Genomic DNA, 23,047 nt, shown 5'->3' with positions numbered 1-23,047 from the left:
TTCTTGATGAAACAAGCTTTCAATCAACCTATCACAAGTCTCAGTGTCATACACCTGCTACCCCTTTCAACCATGCCTGCACTCTCCTCTCTGCCCCTGAATCATTGATTTCAAGTACCACGTCTTGTTCCTCCTTTTTTTTCTATATTCACACACAGGTGGTGTCAGTGATATAAGATGCCGCAGTGAAAATTGCATAACAATGTCAAAACCTCCAAAGACAGATGTAAAATATTCACAGCGTATTATTAAATAAAGAAGTCTTATCATCTTTACCACCAAATATCTTATTAATAATAAACAAGTAAGTAACATGAATTAATAGTTTAGTTTTGTCTGTGGGGATTCTCTGCTTCCCCATGAATCTTTGCGTTAACAGTGGCCGTAATGCCAATGGAAGTTTAAAACGTATAACAATTACTGAAGACAAATGTATCAGCATTAACTTAAACAGGAAATGGGACGTCGCTCATGATCAGGCCTGAGTGGACTGATGATATGCAGGGAACAGGTGAACCTTTTTAATGTGCATGTGAAAAAGCATGTGTTTTAGACGACATTGATTACGCTGTCCACGCTCTCACCATGGGTTTGGTTCACGACTTGAATGTAGAACGACGTATTTTAACAAATTCAAAGTCATTTTCACATCTGAAAATATAAACATGTTGTTCCTCGAGTCAGCAACAAGCCTGGTGACGGGAGAGACACTTAGTGTTAGTGTTGCTTCTGCGTTTGTATTTGTGATTTTAGTTTTTGTAAATGAGGTTTTCCCGTTCAGGGCAACCGTACACATTTCATTCTTAAGCCATTTAGTGACTTTTTTTAATTAAATTTGGGGTGACATTTGTGGTATTTGTGTTTCGATTAACTATTGGTTTTTGCGTTCTGTCACAGTCCCGTTTTTATCTTCGAAGAAATGACATGATCATCGAAACATACCTTGAATAAAACATTTTAAATCTTCTTTTAAAGGCATTATCTTGTGATCTAGAGTTTTAAAGAGACGTGACAATACATGCTAATCCTACATGTCAGTGCACACCTCTTGTGGTCACGGTCACCTCCTCTGTCACAGCACTTAATGGACCCAGAGTCCAGAGTACCCTAAATCAAGCAGGCCGACAGGGTCCTGACCTTTGCTCTCTCCTGGGACACAGCCTTGACCCGGCACAAGCCGCCACACGCTAGCCTGTTCCCCTGATAGCTCATGTTGCTGTGACCTTTGAGGAGATGATGGCGATAACGCTCTAGAAACATGTAACAGAGGAGCTGTTAAATTGTTAAAACCTGTAGCTCAGGTTAAATTCAAAGAAATGCTTAAGCATCTAAAACTGTCCAAGACTGTGCCACATTTATTAAAATTGTCTGTAGGACACTGTATGGAAATTACCTCAATTTGGCAATAATGCCGAAAGAAAAGTGGAAATGCATAAATATAGATGAGGAAAAATGAAAAATAAATACATTTGTAAATATATATAAATTATAATTTAATTATTATTTATTAATTCCACTTTCATTATTTGAATAAACATTTAAGAAGATGTGATCGAGCCAAATATAGATTTAGTTTCTTACAGAATCCCAAAATATTTTAAACTCAAAACTCGATGACCTCAATGATAGAGGTCAAACGAGCTTCGACTGTTGCAAGTCATTTTGGGATCTGTTTTTAGAGGTGGAAGAGCTTTACATTTCTTGTGCTATTACATCATGAAGGTTCAGGCCTGGTTGAGTTCTTCAGCGAAAAAAAACTTGTGACAGCAGAATCCTCAAGAGAACCAGACTCTTGACTAAAACTCTTCAAAGGACAACAAAGGCACCATCTATGTCTTAATAATGAACGCAACATCCCATCTTCATGGTCATGCTGCAACAGGAGAGTGACAGATGATTTGGGAGATCCTTCTGAGCTCTGCAGTCTTCTGCGTCGGCCTCATGAATGGTGAGGAGGCAGCTGTAGACGGCAGGCCTGAGTCTGCAGAGAGCTGCAGATGATTGTCCCGTCATTTATATCTTCCAACTCACTGAGCTTTAGCTCTTGCATTCTGCATTTGCATAAGAATAGAATCAGGTCCTGTGAACTTCCCCAACCTATTGACCCAGCTCCCCAGACATGAATAGCCGAGCATTGAGGCTCCCCAGCCTCTCAAACAGGCTTTAACCATGCTTTAAGTCCCAATCATGGTAATTTAATATATCTTAAGCCTCTTGCTGTTTTTGCTGGAGCCCCTCTGCAGTTTGTTTTAGGCATCCAGGGCTTCTCTCACCAGTGCGGCTCCTTATTCCAAATTTGGGGAAATGCAGCCACTTCAGCAGCCAAGAAAATACACAATACTACATGATTGAAAGAAAATACATTGTCTTTCCACTTTGAACAGAAAATGCCTAAATAGAACATATCCATAGATGAGTTTCATATTAAAATTCAGCCTGAAAGATGACACGTGTGTTTTATCTGAGATTCATTTCTGATATACTTAGATTTTCAACTAAAAAATGAATGATCTCTTCATTACGAGGCAGGAGAATGAAGAATAAGATTGGGAATGAAAGCAGATGTATTATAAATTAATAGAATCACCAAAAGAAGGTTAATGAAGAATTGTGTTGTCATTATATAAGTAAGCATATATAAACAAAAATTAGGTTAATAGAATTATTTATGGTGGATATGTTTACACACGTAACATTTATTTGTAAGGAATACTAAAAATGACGTCAGGCAAGATTTGTAGCTAATAAACAAATGACCACAAGTTCAATATCATTTCCTTTAGTTTGAAGCGGAGCCGGAAAGAGTAACTCCTTTTTTAAGCCATCCAAATTGTGCTTTGACAGAGCTTAAAGGAGAGAGCGGAAGGATGTCTGAAGAAAAAGGACACCAAAGAAAACGTTGTCTTATTAGCAGTCAGGGAGCGTTGGCGTAACAGTGGAGTCCATTCACAGCATGAGGGAGAGGAAGTGGACGACAAACAAGTGGAAGCAGAAAGAGAAAAAATATATTCAGAGTCGACTGTTAATTTATTCTGCAAACATTTAGAACAAGTCTCGAGTGTGAAGTTTAAGCCCTCCTGGAAGTCCAACAACTCTTGATCAGGGAGGTTTTGACTCTGTCTATGAGCGGCTTCCTGTCTCTGCTGTGGCACCATCTGCTGGAAGTGAAGCGGTTTGTTCACTTGAACCCAAGGCTTGTCTTCAGCTCCACACCGAGATTTCAATTATAGATGAAGTTCATCCTGGATAGGGTGCGATCCTCCCGACACCCCGAAAACACTCTTATTAAATTTTGACCTGTTAAATGCGATCTAGCGGGTGTCCAGCTGCCTTCCACACTAGATGGAAAACTATGAAGCTGACCTGTTTCTGTGATCAACTGCATGATGACTTTGTTTGTCCTGATTTGTTTAGAATGCAGATACAACATGTATGTGGGTATAATATACTGGAAAACAAAAAGTCTTATGTTTTAGTTTTACGACAAAAAAATAGTTATTTGTAAAAAGAGATTTTTCTGTTTTTATTTAATAATATATTAGTAATTTAAAATTGAAAGTGTTAATTCATTCATTTATTGTCTGGCACTTATGAAACAAAAAAATCCTAAACAAAAACATGAACATTTTTACTGAATTGCAACAAACTAACATTGTTTTGAGATGGATTTAAATGTTACATCAAAAGCTTTTCCATGCTTGAACACATTTCATTGTCTCTTACCAACCTTAGATCGGGAGGCCTCATGTGGCCCCCGAACATTTCTAAAATAGATTTCTATGTATAAGGTAGTAAGTAAGTAAGTTTATTTGTAAAGCACTTTCACAGACCAGGGTCTCAAGGTGCTTGTGACCCTGGTCTTGATCACAGAAACAGGTCAGCTTTCATAGTTTTCCATCTAAATAAACTACTGCTCACCAGTGTTGGTTCTCACGTCTTTGATCTGCGCTGTGTTGATCCTAATGTCAAATCAGTTGAACACCATATGATGAGATGGTTCATCATCCAGGAGAGACTCAAAGCAGAACCAGTAAAAGTGTCCTGGACACACTGGACACGTTATGTCTCTTCTTGATTGAACCAGGATCAAAGGCTGGCTGTAGCTAGAACAGATAACAGTTTGCTGAACACTGTCCCCCTGATTGTTTATTTAAATTTTGCTGCGAAGGAAAACTTGAATCAATTCACTCCCTGATCCAGATGTGTTCACTTGTTCATAGGATAATTCCAGTGAAACAATCACTGTGACATGCTCACTAGTAACTTGTTTCCAGCTAACACGCTGAAACGTCCGGCACTTTCCTGGTTCCTGGTTGATGATGAGCAGCACACGGTTCTTTTCCCAGAGACAGAGACTGTTCAGAGATGGAAGACAAAGACAGAGAAGTTCGGTGGATACAAAGTAGGGGAAAACAAAGCACATGTTTGTTTCTCTGCTGCTCACAGCGTCTCATTAACACTGTTTCTTTTCAGATGCTGAAGATCAAATATGAGCAATTATCTGTGCAAACTTGGCTGGTGGAGTCTCTTCCATTCATGGTCGTGCACTCGACAATAATCTCAGTGTGGATCCTGGTTCAGTGCACAAGGGGAGCTCAGGGAGGTCGGCTCTGCAGAATCCAGCCATTCACCGTCCTCTTAACAACCGAGCCACGTCGCTGCTGTGTCAGCCAAACCTCCAAACAAGCTGCCCACAATCTCCAAAGGATCCTTTCTGCACGCCTCTTTATCTCATCGTAATGGGAACTCAAAGAAGTAGCTTGAAAAAAAATCTATGTTGACACTATATGAAAATACTTTTAATTGGACTTTCGGTTGAGTATCATTGGAGTCATGTGTTCACCTCCTGGAGCGTCAATGAAGAGAGTTTTAGGGTTTTCTAAATATTGTGGGAGTGATCAAATATTCTTCACATCAGTTGAAATCAAACTATTGGCCTGACTTTTATATCTGATGTATCAAAATATCTTAAAATGTTGCACCAGAAGTTCAATGAAAATGCTGCCTAAAAATGCTTACAGAGAATCCTTAGATTTCTCAGAGTTGATAAAAGGTGACAAACCTTGATGGTTGCCAGACCAGTTCCATCCCCCTTTATCATCCTCCCTAGTCACTATCAAGTCCTTATTTACTGCCTCCACAAATTCTCATTGGTTGTTCTCCTCTGCCTCTTTTACCTGCCTCTTCATCTCTCAGTTGTACGTTCAACACGCCTCTCCCCTCCATGTGTACAAAGAGTTTACAAAGGCAAAATTAAACATAAAATCACGACTGTTTCCAATATGTCCCATGGAATTAACAAGTCTGGAGAGAATTGAGAAAAAAGTAGTTCAACGTTTTCAACTCAAGATTTGCAGGCCAGATTTGGCCCCCACAAGGATCCTGTTTGGCATAAATTCAGAAGGATCTCTAATCTCAAGGTTCTGTTTTGTGTTTTTACCTGAATGTGCTTTGGGTGATGATTGTTTCTTTCTCATTGTTCTCTCATTGTTCTCTCCGCTCATAACTGCTTTAGAGATTGACCCGAACTTTCATTTCTTGTTGTTGTGACCTGTTACTGATACACTCATATAATTCACCCAACATCGTTGGTCATTATTTTTTATCCTCTACAACGTTTTCCAATTGAGTTCCTAAAATTGAATATAGGTTCGAAACATAATCGTCTATTATCAATGCGCCACTCATGATTCCATCCCACTGTAGTCTTATTACGGTTAATGTTCCAAGAGTCAACAGTTCAAATGGTTTTCCTGGCTGCAATTGTCACTTCTAGCATAATCTCTGCTCCATGTTTCTTGTGGATTTGACCCTTGACTTCCAAACAAAACCAAACATCAAATATCTTGACGCGCACATTTTAAACGTCACCTATTGTGTGATTGACTCTTAACATCTGTAATCTGTGTTTTTTTCCTAATTATTTCAAGTAAACTAGATTATAATCTCTAAAAATCTGTTTGGAAATGCAAAATATAAAAATAATTAGATACACACATGCACACATACGCACATGCACACACAAACACAAATTCATGCAGAAACACACACACATGCACAAGCACACGCGTGCACACACACACACATATGCAAACACACATACAAGCAAACTGACATACATATGCACACAAATATACAAGCAAACACACGTACACATATACAGATGCACACAGAAACAAAAATACATGCAGAAACACACACATCAAGCAAACTAACACACATATGCACACACACACATACAAGCACAAACACACACACACACAATCACACATACAAGTAAACATACACACACACACTCCCACGCAAGCACACACACACACTTTAAAACTGGCTATCAGGAGCCATCGGGCCACAGAGTGTCTCTGCAGCAAAACCCGGCAATGTGTGCACATCAGGTTTTGTGGGGTGCTGACGAGATGTGACACCCCAGCTCTCACTCAAAGATCCTCTAATTTGCTCCATTTTTCTGCCTTTTCCATTTACAATGCTTCAGTGGAGATTTCTTTATTTTATAATGGACAATGGTCTCTTTCTTCCTCATGCCCTGCACACACACACACACACAGGAATGTACACACACTCACAATAACTCACACACACACACACACACTCAAAGCCTCACTTGCCGACGCGCGCACACTTGCTTGCTGTCATGCTCATTTTGATGGTAATTAATGACATCACCACTGCGTGCTGGTGCATGGTGTGAGTGTGTGTGTTTGTGTGCGTGTGTAGAGGGGGGTGCATTTGTTTGTTGGGCAACCGTGGGAACGGGGAGCTCTCCAGGGTGGCGAGTCAGGGCCTCCAACAATACATATGCTGTTGCTTTTCACCCAAACACCCACCCCCTCCCCAGAGAATCATTCCTCGTTCCCTCCATTTTTTCACATCTTTCACTCGCTCCTTCGCTTTTGTGGAGTGTGAGATCAGTGCCCCCTCTCTGTCACTGCCACTCATTAGCACTAAAACATATTTTTGCGCCAAAAATGTTAATGAGGTCTTTAGCTCAGTCACATGAAGCTGCATCGATGTGTTCAGTTAACCCTTCCGATGCTATTTAATGAGAAAGCTTTTTTACGTTGAAGATTGGATTTCAATCAGTATTTTATTAAACAATGAAACCACATTTAATTTAATTTATTTTATTATGTAACTTGAAAAAGGAAATGATCAAACCTTTACCTGGCAAGTTGAACACAGTCGCATACATCATAGATATCATATGTGTTATAGACTACTAAAAACAAATCCCTCAGATGTTGAATTTCAGTCAAGCTAGAATTAAATGTAAATGTATTCTATTTATGAATCAATTATTCAATAGCCGTGTCTCAAATCGGATACTTGCGTACTTGCGTTGACGTTATAAATATATATATACATATATATATATTATATATATACCGGTATATGCATATACTAACAGGTGCATTTTGAGCCAGCAGTAGGACACGTGTTCGGAGCTGATACCAGCGTAAATATCTTGCGAATATTTCGTTTCTCATATTTTTTTTATTTTTTTTATTTTTTTTAGAATCCCTTATTAGTCCCGCGAGGGGAAATTCGGTAGTGCTTTTGACAGCCATTCACACATACTGATGGGAGTAGGCTGCAAACCTGCGCCAAGTCTACCATCAGGAGCATTCTTGATCCAAACAAAACGTGCTCGTTAAATAGTAGTAGAAGAAGAAGCTGTCGCGTCATTTCCGGTTAGTGCGTAGCGGCAGTGTTTGATTTGGAACATACTATCTGTGGAGAATTTGCGTAATAGTTAGTACGTACACTGTTTTCTTGACTGAATGAGGCAAGCTACATTCGATGAAGTGAAAACAAGCGGAGGCCAAATGTGAACGGGGACACAGAGAGTCAGAAGTTAAAAAAAATATAAAAATAAAGTATCTGTATCTTAAACCAGTTCAGCATAAAATTGAGAACTTCTTCACAGACGGACAAATGTTATTAGTAAGGAATCATCAAGACTTAGCAGCTTCACTTTGAGGTGTTTTCATTACACTTGTGATCATTGTATTAAAGATTGTGTGACATTTAAAATGAATTGAAGATAATTGTTTTCGGTGGTGATGGACAGACTGACAGGCGATGTTAGACAGGAATCTCCATGAACTATGATGTTTGTAGATGACATTGTGATCTGTGGTGAGAGCAGAGACCAGGTGGAGGAGAAGCATGAGAGGAATGAAGGTTAGTCGCCGCAAGACAGAATATATGTGGGAATGAGAGGAACCCAAGTGGAACCATGAGGCTACAGGGAGTGGAGATGAAGAAGGAGGACAACAGTCCAGAGCAGTGGAGATTGTAGAAAAGAGGTGAATAAATGTGTTCAAGCTGGGTGGAATGGGTGGAGAAAGGTGTCAGGGGTAATGTGTGATAAAAGAGTATCAGCCAGAATGAAAGGAAAGATATACAAGACAGTGGTGACACCAGCCATGATCTATGGTCTAGAGACAGTGGCACTGAGGAAATGGCAGGATGCAGAGCTGGAGGTAGCAGAGATGAAGATGTTGAGGTTCTATTTGGGAGTGAAGAAGATAAGATCAGGAATGAGTCAATCAGAGAAACATCTTAGATGTTTTGGAGATAAAGTCAGAGAGAAAGAGATGCTTTTATCGTGTACAGAAGAGGTATATTGGTAGAAGGATGTTGGGGTTGGAACTGCCAGGCAGGAGGTCTAGAGGAAGACCAAGAAGAACGTTGGTTGGTGTGAGAGAGGGGGATACAGAGAATAGCGTTAGATGGAGGAGGTTGATTCGCTGTGGCAACACCTGAAGGGAGCAGCTGCACGCAAAAGAAGAAGAATAATTGAACATATTTGTGTATTTTACCAACTATGGTTGAAAAGTAAAGTCCATAACGAGAGCCGCATACAATATCTGTACTTTGGAGATTCCTGTGTTAAAGTAAATCTCTATTGCAGGGCAAGAGATAAATCAAAAGAAGGAGGAAGCTGCTGTTATCACATTTCATTCGTTCATTATCAGTGCTATTAATGTTGTTTACATTTCACAAAGAATGCTACACCAAGTGGCTTAGAATCAAACTGAAAAAAAACTTTTGAAGATACTGCAGCCAATTACTCTGGAAAGAAAGCTACGTTGGTTTCTGTTCCTTCACTTAACACATGTCTGTAGTTTACTCTGTTGTAGTACTTTCGATTTGTCTCGATTCGTTGTCCTCTGCTCATTCAGGTCGCAGGGGCAGCAGAAGAGACATAGTCTCTCCAGCGCATCCTGGGTCTGCCCCGTGGTCTCCTAGATATTTATATATATATATATATATATATATATATATATATATATATATATATATATGAAATAGTAGGTGTGTCGGTCTTCATGTGTGTGTTTGTGTTTACCCAATCTTAATGTCTTATAGACTAACAAGATAAAAAAAAAGTTCTTGAATGATCATGTAGACTACCGGTTTATCTGTGAAGGTCTTCGAGGTCAGTACAGAAGACCCCCATGTTAATTCAGACGTGTTAACTGTGATGAAATATAACCCAAATGTTCTATATACAAAGTTTTGGAGGTTAATTGAAAACGGAGCAAAAAGGGAGTGAGGAGACCCCCTGAAACAAATTACATGTCCATTTTTAATGACATTTCTACTCGCAAATTGTAAGGCCCATAATCCACAGGATACAGATAATCCAAACTCTTCTCCCCTCTTACTTCAGAGATTTTTGTGTTTTTGCAAATTCATTTTTGTACCAACCATGTTCATTCTGTTGAACAAACCTTTTTTTCAGGAATTTCTCTTTAAAATACTTCAAATCTTCCTACCTGCAGGTTTGCATCTCACCTCAGATCTACAACACACATGAAAATATCATCTTGACGAAAATAATCTGTTGTGAATCAATCGGTATAGGAAATAATTTACAGTATGAAGCAGCAGATACTCTAGGATGTTATTGTTTTTTGGCTTTGTTCTAGGCTCTTTGAACTTTTTATTTGGACTATTTTCTTGTTCTTGCATTTATGAAACTTCGGTAACTTCTAGTCTGCTCTTTACTGGAAACCTTAAAGTCAATCTATTCTAATCAAATCTAATCTAATGATGATTTTATTGCCATTTTTAGGGAATGGGAATAGTTTATTATGGGAAATAGTTACATCACAAAGTTCCCATTCTGAGTGAAAGGCTTAAACAAATAGTGACTTTAAAAGTTGGGCACCAATGAAGCAGTGTAAACACTTAAAGTTGAGGATTCTAGAAACTATAAACTCGTACTTAACAACCAATTAGGGGACAAACAGACGCCTAATTAGCCGAAGCGCTCGGTTTACATCTGCCATGTAGAAAGCGTCCCAGATTTGACGTCTTTCAAACTTCAGACATCAGCGGCCATTGTCACCGGTATGAATGGTGATTTCTCTCTCTAGTCCTCCTCACTAGGTCTGACCGGCCGAGGGGTCTCCCCCTCCAAGATTTCCCTTTGACCCCAATAAATGGACTCTTGTCAGATGAATTCAAACTAGGTATTGGCCTTTGGTGGTGCCTGGTGTTCAGTCAAAGGAGGTTTGATGAGTAATCACAATGACAGAAAGGATCCCACAGAGAGACCAGAGGGGCTCGGGCTCAGTGGGACGTCCCGTGACACGACACTCTCAGCCAGGAGGTCGATGTTATTGGTGAGATTACAAGGTTATCTGTCATTGTCGCTGTGGAGTTTAATCAGGAAGAAAATCCAATTGACCAGGACAGTTCGTCGACAGGACGTTTAAATGTGACCAACCAGCGACCCCTCGCCTCATTTACAGTGACCCAAAGAGACCGCCTGGTGGAGACGTGCAGGTTGTAACGTTGGTCCACGAGCCCATATGGAGCCTGCAGCCGCTCCAATGAGCTCACAAAGGTGATATAATTGCCGGGGCAGGATAAGACGAGGCCGTAGCCTTTGGAGTTCCTCGGTCTCCTCCTTTTCCCATTGCACCTCTTCTGTCCAACTCCATACTCGCTGATTATTCTCCCCTCCCTCATTGTCCCATTATCCCTCTCAACAACAGGCCAATTTGTCCATCCAGCTTGGCCACCGCCTCCCCCCTGCTGCGTTATTTAGACCCTCTTCTGCACTTCAATGGCAGGTACTGATTAGAGAACTTCCACGACCTCTTTGCTATTCCTCAAACTCCCTCCTCCCCTCGCCAGCAACCTTTAATCTGATTACAGGCTTTCTGCAGCTTTTCACTGGAGCCCAGTCCCGGGAGGACAAAAGCAAACCAAGTGGTTTCACAAACACACTCCCAAGGGTCATATGATTCACAAGAGGAGCCTCTGCGATACTTTCCTCCGGCATCAGGTCCCCATCAAGCCTCTTTGGGAGTGTATTTTCAGCATCAGGAACTTCTCTTAGTCAGGGCTGGGCACTGATACTGGTTCTGACATAAACAGTTGTAACCAGACTTAGAGGTGACAGTGTTACTCTTCATAAATGAAAAAATGTATGTACAATTTGGAAAAATACATTCTTTCAACTAATATTTCATATATCACTGACCCTTCACTTTCAGCCACAGCCCATGTTTGGCATCACCATTTTATCACCAAAAAAAGCTGACCCACTTTCATTGTGAAAAAAACAGTGCAAAGGTTTTTGCATCAATTCCATTCATTAGCACAAGTCCTGTTTCAAAATAACTAGTTTGGCAGCCCTGCCACCTCACAGAGATCTTTATCCGTGAACTGTACTGTGAGACACCAAACTTGGTCGCTTCCTGTATTATGAAAAAAAAGAAAGTCAAATCTCAAACCTATGAGTCAAATGTCTGATGTTCATGAAGAATATATGTGAATAGGCAGGTGTAATTGACAAAGGTAAAATATGGGGTCTAAGCAGATATATTAGGAATAGAATTATCTTGTATTGTCTACAACAATAATTCTGTTGGATACAAACACTAAATACGTCAAAAACTAAATCAGAAGTTGATAACAAGTTCACTATGTGCACTGTGATGATGACAGTTAACTTCAAATTTTGTTTTAAACATCTTTAAACCTTTTAAGCATAATTTAAAAATAATTGACCACAGAACCAAATAAATCATCAAGATAAAAATCCATCACAAAACAAAAACTTACAAAAAGTAGGTAAAACTTGCATAAATAAATCACCACTGCTAAAGTGCATTGAACCGCTAACTGACCAAATATTGGATATATTTCCTGTAGATTGATTCATGTTACCTGGAAACCTTTCTGTTATTTGACTCTGCCAATAACAAAATCAGTTCTGTTGAGTAACAATAAAACATAGTTTTAATTGATACGATAACAAATCAAACCATGAATTTTAAATACGAATAATGATATATAGTTTGTTGCTGCAGGAACTGACACGATCTTAAGTTGTTTGACCTCAACACTCTTTTAAAGAGTCAACTGGTTTGACCCCTCCAGCCCTTTTATGACCTCTTAAGTCCAGACAAGAGTAGCACAAAGCAGATGTCCACCCAGTTAATTTAAAGTCCATTATGTTCCACTGATCGCTCAGGAAATTGTCCCGTTGGTCTGTCCAGGACTCATTCATATGTGAATGAAGGGGGCAGTGGATCTGGACCCCGGAGAGACCAGATAACCCCAGTGAGCCTGAGGCGTTGCCCGCCACATTTTACATCTTGTGGACAGTAGTTACTTAAGGTCTTGCCCCCGGTCAAAAGAAGATCGAAGCATATTCATTCATTCATATAAATATCCTCTGATATACTGTGACTGTTGTGAGGGGTCGTCAATCCAAAAGAGATCTACAGAAAATATGATAAGAAAAAGCTAGTAAGAATAGGAAAAAATAAATATCAACATAAAATAAACCTTTTGTGTTAAAGAAACTGATAGAAAAATTACCCTTTCCTCTAAATATGATGTCAATATTATCTCCATTGATTTTGAGGGGCTAGACATTTTTAAACAAAAGTTACAAAAAATAGGGAAAAGAATATATAAAAAAATCTACCATGACCTCTTGAGGGCCACATGAATACAGTCAAAGGGCTGCATGTCCGCAATTTTCCTAGGTATGATTTAGGGGATAATAAAATCTCATCTAATCTAAAGTATAGAAAACTGTAATAAACCATGGGACCCCCCCCCCCCCCAATAGCTAATATGGCTAATATGACGAGGGAAGAGTTAAGTTAAACTGTGTGAGAAAACCTGAGTGAGAATTTATGAAGAGCTAAAGAGAACAAAGACCAGAACATCTGGTATAATAACAACATCGGAAAAATACACAGATCAATTGTACAATAAAGCATATCAAGGAAAGTTTCTGGTCGTTACATGCAAACATATTTGCGAGGCTGAATATAAGAAACAACCTGTACTTGGATGAATTAAGTTGACATCCTCACCAGAAAACAAATTCAAATTCATGAATATGCAGTTTTATTATTTTCTCCCTAACCCTGACCCTAACCCAGTCTCTTATAAGACATGTTTAACACGGTCACCATAATCTGAAACATTCCCAACCTGGGCCATCAAACCAACATTTGGTCAGAATTGTATACACAAATAACTTAAGTTATACATTTTAATTGCAGATGGTTACCCCCGTTGTTACATAATTCAAAGTAATATGATGAGTAATGATTAACTTACCTTAACCTAATATTTGCTGAATTTGGTCCGACACTCTCACGATGACGTGACAGATCTTGCGCTTCTTGGCCTGCAGCGTCACCATGTGGAGAAAATAGAGAACGGCAGGCGAGTCATTTACATTTCATGATCTCCAAAAAAAAATAAAAAACGGGTCCTCAAAAACATGGGTCCTACACATTTTAAAGGACCAAACTCAGTCTGTGTGGCTTAGATAAGACACCTAAGTAAATTACAACGTAAACATCAATGGCTACAGAATAAATGTAAGTGGCGCCTCCTCTAGGGGGCGCCAGAGGATTGCATGAGAGACGGGGGGCAAATATTAGGAATTTAATTGGCTCGATGGAAAAAAAGTCTGGGATTAATAGAAAACCAACTAAGTATGACTCGGTTGTGAAACCTCTTGATTTGACCAATTGCACAAATTGTTTTTAATATGTTTGATTGTGTTGAGGCTATCCTGCACTGGTAAACCTCAGGGTATAAAGAAATAGCACATAACACATATTTCCAAATGGTCACGTGTTTCAATATAAGAATTGTCCTTTTGATCGGAAATTATGTTTTTTTTCCAACTCTAATGTAAAGACAAACTGAAAACCCAAACGAGTTCACAGAACTCAACATGTTTGAGGCAATCACTTGCACCAATTGTTTTGAGTTCTAAAACTAAGTATTTAAAAAGTTGAAAATTATAATAATTTTCTACTTACTCTTTGATTACAGTTAAAACATTTTTTTTAATTGAGCCAACATAAATATTTACTTTTATACAATAATAATAATAATATTGACTTTAAATTTGAACTTACAGTATATCAAGTCAAATGTTTTAAATTAATAATTTATTTTACCAGTTTACAATGATTTGTTTTACAATTTAGTTGAACTTAAAAGAAATTAAACAAACTGGATAAAATAAGACAAAACATCTCAAATGCATGTTTATAGTAATATGTATTACCTTATGTAAGCCCTAAATGAAGAAGTACACATTTAACAAATAAAGATTTACACTTGTGTCGTTCTCAGTGTTATCTTGACCTTTAAAGTATATATTTGATTGAATATTGTTTTGATTGTTTAAACAATTTGTGACCCTGGTCTGGAAAAGCGCTATATAAATACAAATGACTTACTAACTTACTATTATTAATGTAATTTTCACCAGAACAAATGCACATTGTGCAGACACTACTGCACTAACTCACGTCTCACCAAGTCATTCTTGAGAGTCAGTGACCTGGGTGACAGTTTAGCACCATCTAGACCGAGTAAAATCTTCTGAATGAACTCAAAAGTGATGGTCAGATCTTTTGGATAACTCAAATGAAGGTCATAGATCAGTCCAAACATGACCAGGGCAACTGTCAACGATGTCACTTTCAATGACGATTGAGACTTTCACAGGATGGTAGTGAAGTGGACTTGAGTCCCGGGGACTGATGACAGTAAAAGGGCCACAGACACATCTTCCATCTCTTCGTCTTCCTAAATGAAGGATAGAGATGGTTAGAGAATTTTTGGTCAAGCTGCTCAATTTCATTTTTGTAATAAACAACTTACAAGTGCTGGGTGGTATGACTTTAAATACATACAGCGGTATAAATTGAATTCACAGTAAAAGTATATCTTACTGTATATATTATATAGCAGAAGTTTTTTCTCAATGGGTTTTGAAGTTGATTATACAGAAACAACAACAAAAATCAAATATATGTATAATATAATGTTTTGGAGCATTTATTGTGCATAAATTAGATGAGAACAGAAGTAAGGATTTTACTTCAGAGGAAAAAAAAAAAGTGTATATTGTAAACAGTACTTCAAGTAAGAAGTTTTAAATATGACGAAATAAAGTGGAAAGACTCTATAATCCCAAATAGTAACCAAACACTGTAGTTTCCACATTAAAAGAACACAAAATAAAATGTTCTGTTGCGCAAGTGAAGTGAAGTCACTGAATTTACATCCTGACATTTTATGTGTGAGACAATCTACTTTGTATCAATGTATACCAGTCACATGAATTTCAACTCTTCTTACTATTCTGTAATATAACTATTCTCTCCTCTTTAATCAGTTGGTTAATATACAGTTTCCCGTTTTCAGATCTGACATACGACTTGCTTGGTGTGTTCTGCCTTTATGAGAATTGAATGAAGAGTAGACATTTGTACTATAGTTGCAAACCTTATATGAAAACTGTTTCGTGACTTTTTAAGTGTTTTCTAAGATGACCACAAATCACAGATTCAGATAGTGGGTGCTTACATTTGCACAAAGGACATTTAAATGATACATGACTCTGTTCTGAACTACTGTTTGGCTGCTCCAAATGATATCTTGACAAATGTTTATGCGATGCATTAAGTGTTTAAAAAGTACACATGCAATCACTATAGAGGCATGGAAGAGGACTAACTCTTGAAAGTGAATGTGTATATAGTGTGTTAATAACTGTAACCTAGAGGTGGAGGAGAGGAGAGTTGGAGAGTATTGTTTCTGATTGTTAAAGCTTTGTGACCCTGGTCAAAAGTGCTTTACAAATGTTCTTTACTTACTTACTTATAGATACCTGGGTGTGTAAAGTTAATGTTTAAGATCAGATTTTAAAAATATTCAAAGTGCTTTTCGTACACAGACATTTAGAAATGATTAATATTAAAACACAAGCATGACTGAAAGCAAGGATGAATGATTTTGCAGCAAGAAAAATGAATAAATAAAAAATTATAATCAAGATTTATTTTTAATTTTCTTTTTGGTTCTTTGTTCATAATATGCAACATTTGATAGAATCAAACAACAGCATACTGCCCCTGTCTAATGGCCTGCATTTAATGATGAAATAAGATGAATCTATTGATTTATATTAAATATTGCTTCTTCATCATTTTGTGTATTTTTATTTTCATTTTTTAAGACACATGTTAAGTAACTGGGACTTAGATAAGTAATGTAGTCCAACTTAATCAAAAAATCTGAGTTAAATATACTCAAAATGCAAGAAAAGTTACATTAACTCAACAACGAAGTTTTTTGATTAATCAGTACGCAATCTATTTAAATAGACAAACAATTAATTTGAACATTAAGATTTAAATTGCAATTTAAATTGAATGGGATAACTAGTAAAAAACAGTTCTAGCTGAGATGTAAGACCTGTTGCACCTTTTCACGTGACCTCAGCAGGAAAAAAAATGTGTCAGTAGACTCCATCAAGCGCAGAGAGAGGAAGATCGTTCCATAGCTTAGGAGCAACAGCCTGGAAGGATTTCTCTCCTCTGGTCTGGAACCGTGTGCATGGAACCATCAGTAGATTCTGATCCACAGACCTCAGAGCCCGAGCGGGGGTGTAAGTCTGGATCAGATCACTGAGCTTCACCATGAATAGCAAGCAAGACCTAAAATTTTAAATGTGATCCTGAAAGAAACTGGCAGCCAATGAAGAGTTTTAAGGATCGGGGAAATGTGAGTTCTTCTACCAGAGCGGGTCAGAATTCTTGCTGCAGAGTTTTGTATTAAATGCATGTGAGACACCTCCTTCTTGTTTAGACATGAAAATAAACTGTTAGAATAGTCTACGAGAAGACACAAACCCATGGATTATTAGCTCCAGATCATGTTGTTACAAGATTTTCTTTTGTTACACGATCAGTGTTGCACAGTTAACATTTCTTGATCAATGGTTGATCATTTGCTGATTCACCCACACAACTACACATACTCTGCAGTCATCAATTGACCCCTGTATGTTTCTAGACTCATAAAGGAGTGTTGTGGCTGCAGTAATAAGCACCACACTGGAAACGTGAGAGGATTTGATGTGTTTATTATGATATTTGATTGAACAACAAACAAGATCAAAGCACATTTGTGTAAATTAACAATATTCATAGAGCAACTATATGATAGATGACTGAACCTCACATTGAGGAAGTAAAACAAACAACAAAGTGTAGATTTCTATTTACAGATCAATAAATGCAAATGCAACAAACTAGGTACAGTAACTTCAGTACAGTGGAGGAAAATTTTCTATAGACAAAAATCAAGACCATATTATGGTCATGTGACAACAAATAAAAACCTTCTCTTCTTCAAATTCAACCTGCTTTCCTGTGAATCAACCCATTTTCAGAACCAACTTCTGTGCTGAAGATTCATGTCACGCAAGCTCCTTCATCAATGAACATTCCACACGTCAGCTTTAGCTCTGGTCCACGGAGAAGTTGGATTCAGATCTGCAAATACGAGGTCAGGTAGTGAGAAGTTGTGAGGAGAACATGTGAGAGGAGCAGAAGAGACGTTACATGTCCTGGTGCTTGTGGATCATGTGGTTGTTGTACTCCAAAACAGGTGGGATGCTCTCCTCATCCTCAGGTACCTGCACACAAACATGACAGTAGTTACAAACACAAGCCATAAATGAAAAATAAATAAATACTTCTTTTTTTTTATACTCTTTGTTTAAAGAGTAAAAATGGATGTTAAGTGAAAAAAAGAATATTTAGTAACAATCATATCTTATTTCAACAATTTCATGGCATCAACTTATGTGGAGAAGTTTGAAAATAAATTTAAGGAGTTCTGGTGGTTAAAGAGACGCAGATGAAGTGTGACTCAAGGTAGCTTGAGGTGGCTGACTGTCGTCAATTTCAGAAAAGACTCACCTCCCAGTAGACTTCATCATCGAAGCAGTTGTCATCAGCAGGGTCGCCCCAGATGGGGATCTTCAAAATAAGACCTGGAGAGAGGGAATGACCATGTGCTGTGAAAACCTGTTTTGCGCATGAAATCTTTTCCTACTTCTACAGCAGAATCGAAGCAAAAAAACAAACAAAAAAGCTGAGACGTACCAACTACGACGCCTCCTACAAGACCAAAAGCAACTGACACGCATGTCCCAGCAGCCTGGAAACCTCCCTGTGTTCCAACTGATCTGTCCTTGAAGCTGCCTTCAAAGTCAAACACGCTGATGAGTCTGCGGAGAGAAGATAGATGGATAAATAGATAGATAAATAGATAAAACTTTATTGATCCCTCTGGAGGTCTCCTTCAGTAATTATTTTCACAGCAACATAGACGATAGATTCATGAAACAAGAACAAGAACCAAGTGCAATAAAAAGAAAGTGCAAGATGACAAAATCTAAATCTAAAGATAAAGAACATAGATCAAAGACAAATAACAAAGACAAAGGATACAAATATTAACATTGAATATCATCTTGTCACTCCACTACTGCCCCCTAACTCAGAATTAAACAGCCAAATAGCACAAAGAATCAATGAGTCCCTGAGTCTATTAGTGAGCATTTGTGCACTCCATCTGCTTCTCTGTTCACTGATGACTGTTCAGAGGATGACTGTCTTAATCCATGATGGACAGTAGTTTGTGGATTTAGACAAACACATCTACTGAGTTCATATTCCCCTAAAAGATACTCTCAGTATTTATGGAACCTTCGAGCAACACTAGACTGTCTCACCCTTCGTGGCTGTAGACACTCTCAGTGGCAGCAGCAGCAACAATGGCGCCTGTGAATCCTCCCAGCATCCCAGGAAGAGCGTGCAGGTTGTGAATGCCGCAGGTGTCCTGGAGCTTCAGATATTTCTCTAAGAACGGCTGAAAAAGAAAACAAACAGGTTAATGATTGTGTACAGCTTTACATTTACTATCTCAGTATTTCACTGAGCATGTCATGTTCTTCTGTTACTGTTCCTTTATATATTGAGCCATATATTGTAATGAGAAATATGTCTTTATTATTTGCAATTATTATTTGGTTAATTTCAATTTGTATTTGTTAATCCCATATTTATCGAATAATATTGAATACAATCACGTCAGTTTAAACATATTCTCCTCTTTCCTTGCCTTAAAAACTAACCTATAAACGTTCATATAATCTGTTTTTTCTAATGATTTGATGAATTGAATAGGCACTGCATCACAGCACAAACAGCCCACAATACCACAGTTGACACTCACTGAGATGAAGAGGTAGCCGAAGGTGGAGATGATGCCGCAGAGGAAGCCAACGATCAGAGACCCGTATGGAGTGATCATGAACTCAGCTGAGGTTCCCATGGCCACGCCCCCAGCCAGGGTGGCATTCTGGATGTGGACCTGTGTGGGTGGAGCAGCAGGTTATCAGCTGGTTGTGGTACTTGTTGTTATTTGTTTTGCATGGGTCTGGTAGGTACCATGTCCAGCTTCCCTCCCTTCTTGGACATGCTAGAGACGGCCACAGTGGTGAGGACGGAGGATGCCAGGGCCAGGTAGGTGTTGATGGCGGCTCGGTGCTGACCGTCACCATGATCAGTGATGGCGGAGTTGAAACTGGGCCAGTACATCCACAGGAACAAAGTACCTGTCAGACACCAACACAAGGATGTGAGGGGATGATGGAAACAACACGAAACCTGAAGAAATAAAACTGACCGATCATGGCAAACACGTCAGAGTGGTACACAGAGCCGTTCATGTTCTTGCTCTGGTGCAGGTTCGGTCGATAGAGGATCCAGGAGATGGCCAGACCATAGTAGCCTCCAAAGGCATGGATGACCATGGAGCCTCCTGCGTCTCTGCACTGCATACCCAAGATTTCAGTGACTTATGAAGGAGACCCATGTCCGTTTTTGTCTTACATGGAGCAGACTGAGGATGATGAACTCCTCCACGGCGAAGAGTGTGACGCCAAACAAGGTGACCACCAGCAGTTGGACCGGACTGACCTTCCCAAGCAGAGCTCCGTAGGCGATCAAGGTCCCGGCGCAGCAGAAATCAGCATTGATCATACTGTAAGAATTCCGTAAACATCAAACTTACGCAAGCTACGTACTTGACTTATTTATGACGACTCGTGAAGAAAAATGCCGTTTAACACGTATGTGAGTGAAAAATGTCCTTAGACCTCTGATGTCAAAATATGATTGATGTTTATGTTCAACACGTACCTCTCCACTCCGATGTAGATCTTCCCCGTACTGTGGTCCAGAGTGTGGAACCAGCCCTGCATGAGAAGAGCCCACTGCAGACCGAAGGAGGCGATGAGGAAGTTGAAGCCCACTCCACCGAAGCTGTAGCGTTTGAGGAAAGTCATGAGGTAACCAAACCCCACGAAGATCATGACGTGCACATCTTGGAAACCTTGGGTTGGAAAATAAATGACAAGATTCCAGATTTGACTTTAAGATTAAACTTTGTTATTACTTTTATTAGACTTTGCTTATTTACTGTGTTTGAACATTGTTATTCAAATAAAACTTTCAAGAAAATAAAGGAATTAAACACAACCATTACCAAGACAAGAATGTTCAAACATGGAAACACTTACTTGGATATCTGAAGTAAAAGTCATTTTCAATGTCGCTCGTGATGTTGTGTGATTTCATGTGTTCGGCCCAGTGTGCGTCAGATTCTTCATCGTATCGAATGAAAATTCCAAAAAGGACAATCATGGCAATTTGCCAGACCAAGCAGACGGCCGGCAGACTCACTCGGATGTTGGTGTTCTTCTGGGGCGTCATGGCGTTGCACAACCTGTCACAGCAGTTCCCCATGTTTGCGGCTCAGTGTTGATGCTGCTGAGAGTGCTGCCGTGTCTGCAGCAACATCCCACTTTTTATACACGTATCAAGGGGGGGTGTCCTTCACTCACACGTGAGGCTGGACACACCTTTCCTGCTCACCTGCTCACCTGCTCACCTGCTCACCTGCTCACATGATCACATGATCACCTGATCACCTGCACATGAATTCCAAGATAGTAAAAAATATCTACATTTCATCGCCTATGACATGTGTTTCAACCTTTATTTGCCAGTAAAACTGAAAGAGCATCACACAGTTGTGTTAAGTGTGTCTGTGTGTTTTTACTCTAATATAACAGCGGAGTGACACTGATTTTCTTGACTTAAATATTAATGTCAACTATTAAAAAGCAAGTTTAACATTTTTCCACCACAAAAACTTTCTGACTCTTGACTCTCTACAATTGTTTCAATTAAACCAACATTTTTGAGTTTCTTATCTCAACCTTTCTGTGTGTAAGAGGAACGGAAAGTTTAGTAAAGATCTGTTCAACAGTTTCAGAAATAATTTTTCAGATGATCGACTCAATATCCATGAGTTTGCGCCCTGGTCACCTGGAGCTGTGTTTACTGGCTCACATTCTTAACTGAAAACGCATCAAGTATGATTTGGTTGTCCTGTATGATGCTGATGTTGATCTGCATGAATTCCAGTTAAAAAGATTCATCATGCGTCTGCAACAATGAGAACATTCCAGATTGTATCAGCCAAACTTGTTAGATAAGTCTCCTCCTCAGTGATTTGACTTTCACCTCGGTGCTGTGAAGATGTATGAACACGAGTCTACCCAGATGAACATTCTGCTGTGGCTCTAAAAATACTTTAATTAACAGAGAGGTGGAGCAGACTATAAATCAGACTTTAGGAAACATCTTCTTTTGTCAAACCCACTCAACAGGTCTGGTAAAATTCTCTGGAAGAAAGGCCTTTCACAATCTATTGATTTATTTTGTGAATATATAATAATTATGGTATTGTGTCATGTTGCAGCACTGCATCAAAATCATACATCCCTCACAAGTGTTGGTAAGTATCTACCTGGGGTTAAATGTTTAAGTTAGTATCAGGTGTTCATGTTTAGATTAACATTTAGAAAACTACATTTTTCAGTTGTTTTTTGCTCTTACGAAGAACAAGGATCCCTTTAGATCGTTTTGGTACCGTCTAATCAATAACAACATATAAAGTTTAAATACTAGAGAAGTTTGTGTTTTATTCAAAAGGAAACTAATAAAAGTCCAACTTTCCTGACTTAAGTCTGATTCACACGGGATAAGTATTACCTGGGGACCTCTGGTCATTTGTAATAATTAAGGAGAATGTTTGAGTTTTAATCCCGTTTAAATTATCATGTCTGTTTGTGATCGCGAGTGCGTGTCTATTAGTAGTTGCGCGCCTTTAACACCTGTATCTAAGTGACGTCGCTTATACAGATATAACTTTATTTATTGATCCCTCAGGAGGTCTCCTTCGGGAAATAGTTTTTCCAATCATACACAGCAATACAGACGATTATTCATAAAAATAAAAATAAGAACAAGAACAGAGAAAAATAAAAAGAAAGAACAAAATGACACAATCTAAGTCTAAATATAAAGAACATAGCTCAAAGACAAATAACAAACAGACGTCGCTTATAACACAGAGGAGGGGAATAATTCACGAAACACGTGTGACTAGGGCTTTACTCAAATGTTGAAGTCTTTCTCTCCAAGGTGCAGGAAGTCCCTCAGCACAATTCTTTGTCCCAAGTCCCTTGGAGGTGGAGACTTCCGGGATTACTGATGTGCAGTGACAAACATTGATGCTTGGCCAATCG

At 38.8% G+C, this 23,047-nt stretch overlaps 1 protein-coding gene across 1 annotated transcript; it reads right to left on the bottom strand.

The window, feature by feature from the left end:
* Window positions 1-17,444: 17,444 nt before the first annotated feature.
* On the bottom strand, window positions 17,445-21,223 carry rhcga (Rh family C glycoprotein a). Its single transcript, XM_087792895.1, has 11 exons — window positions 20,972-21,223; window positions 20,592-20,784; window positions 20,283-20,433; window positions 20,077-20,224; window positions 19,839-20,005; window positions 19,624-19,761; window positions 19,121-19,257; window positions 18,489-18,613; window positions 18,303-18,376; window positions 17,943-18,016; window positions 17,445-17,873 (listed from the first exon to the last, which is right to left on the bottom strand). The coding sequence occupies exons 1-11, from the start codon at window positions 21,195-21,197 to the stop codon at window positions 17,840-17,842; spliced, it is 1,467 nt and encodes a 488-aa protein (XP_087649021.1). The 5' UTR covers window positions 21,198-21,223; the 3' UTR covers window positions 17,445-17,839.
* Between the last annotated feature and the right edge of the window lie 1,824 nt (window positions 21,224-23,047).

Source organism: Callionymus lyra, chromosome 6 (assembly GCF_982586985.1).
Source record: "Callionymus lyra chromosome 6, fCalLyr1.hap1.1, whole genome shotgun sequence".
NCBI lineage: Eukaryota > Metazoa > Chordata > Actinopteri > Syngnathiformes > Callionymidae > Callionymus > Callionymus lyra.
Note: the sequence above shows the minus strand (reverse complement) of the source record. Positions and strands in the feature narration are given on the sequence as shown.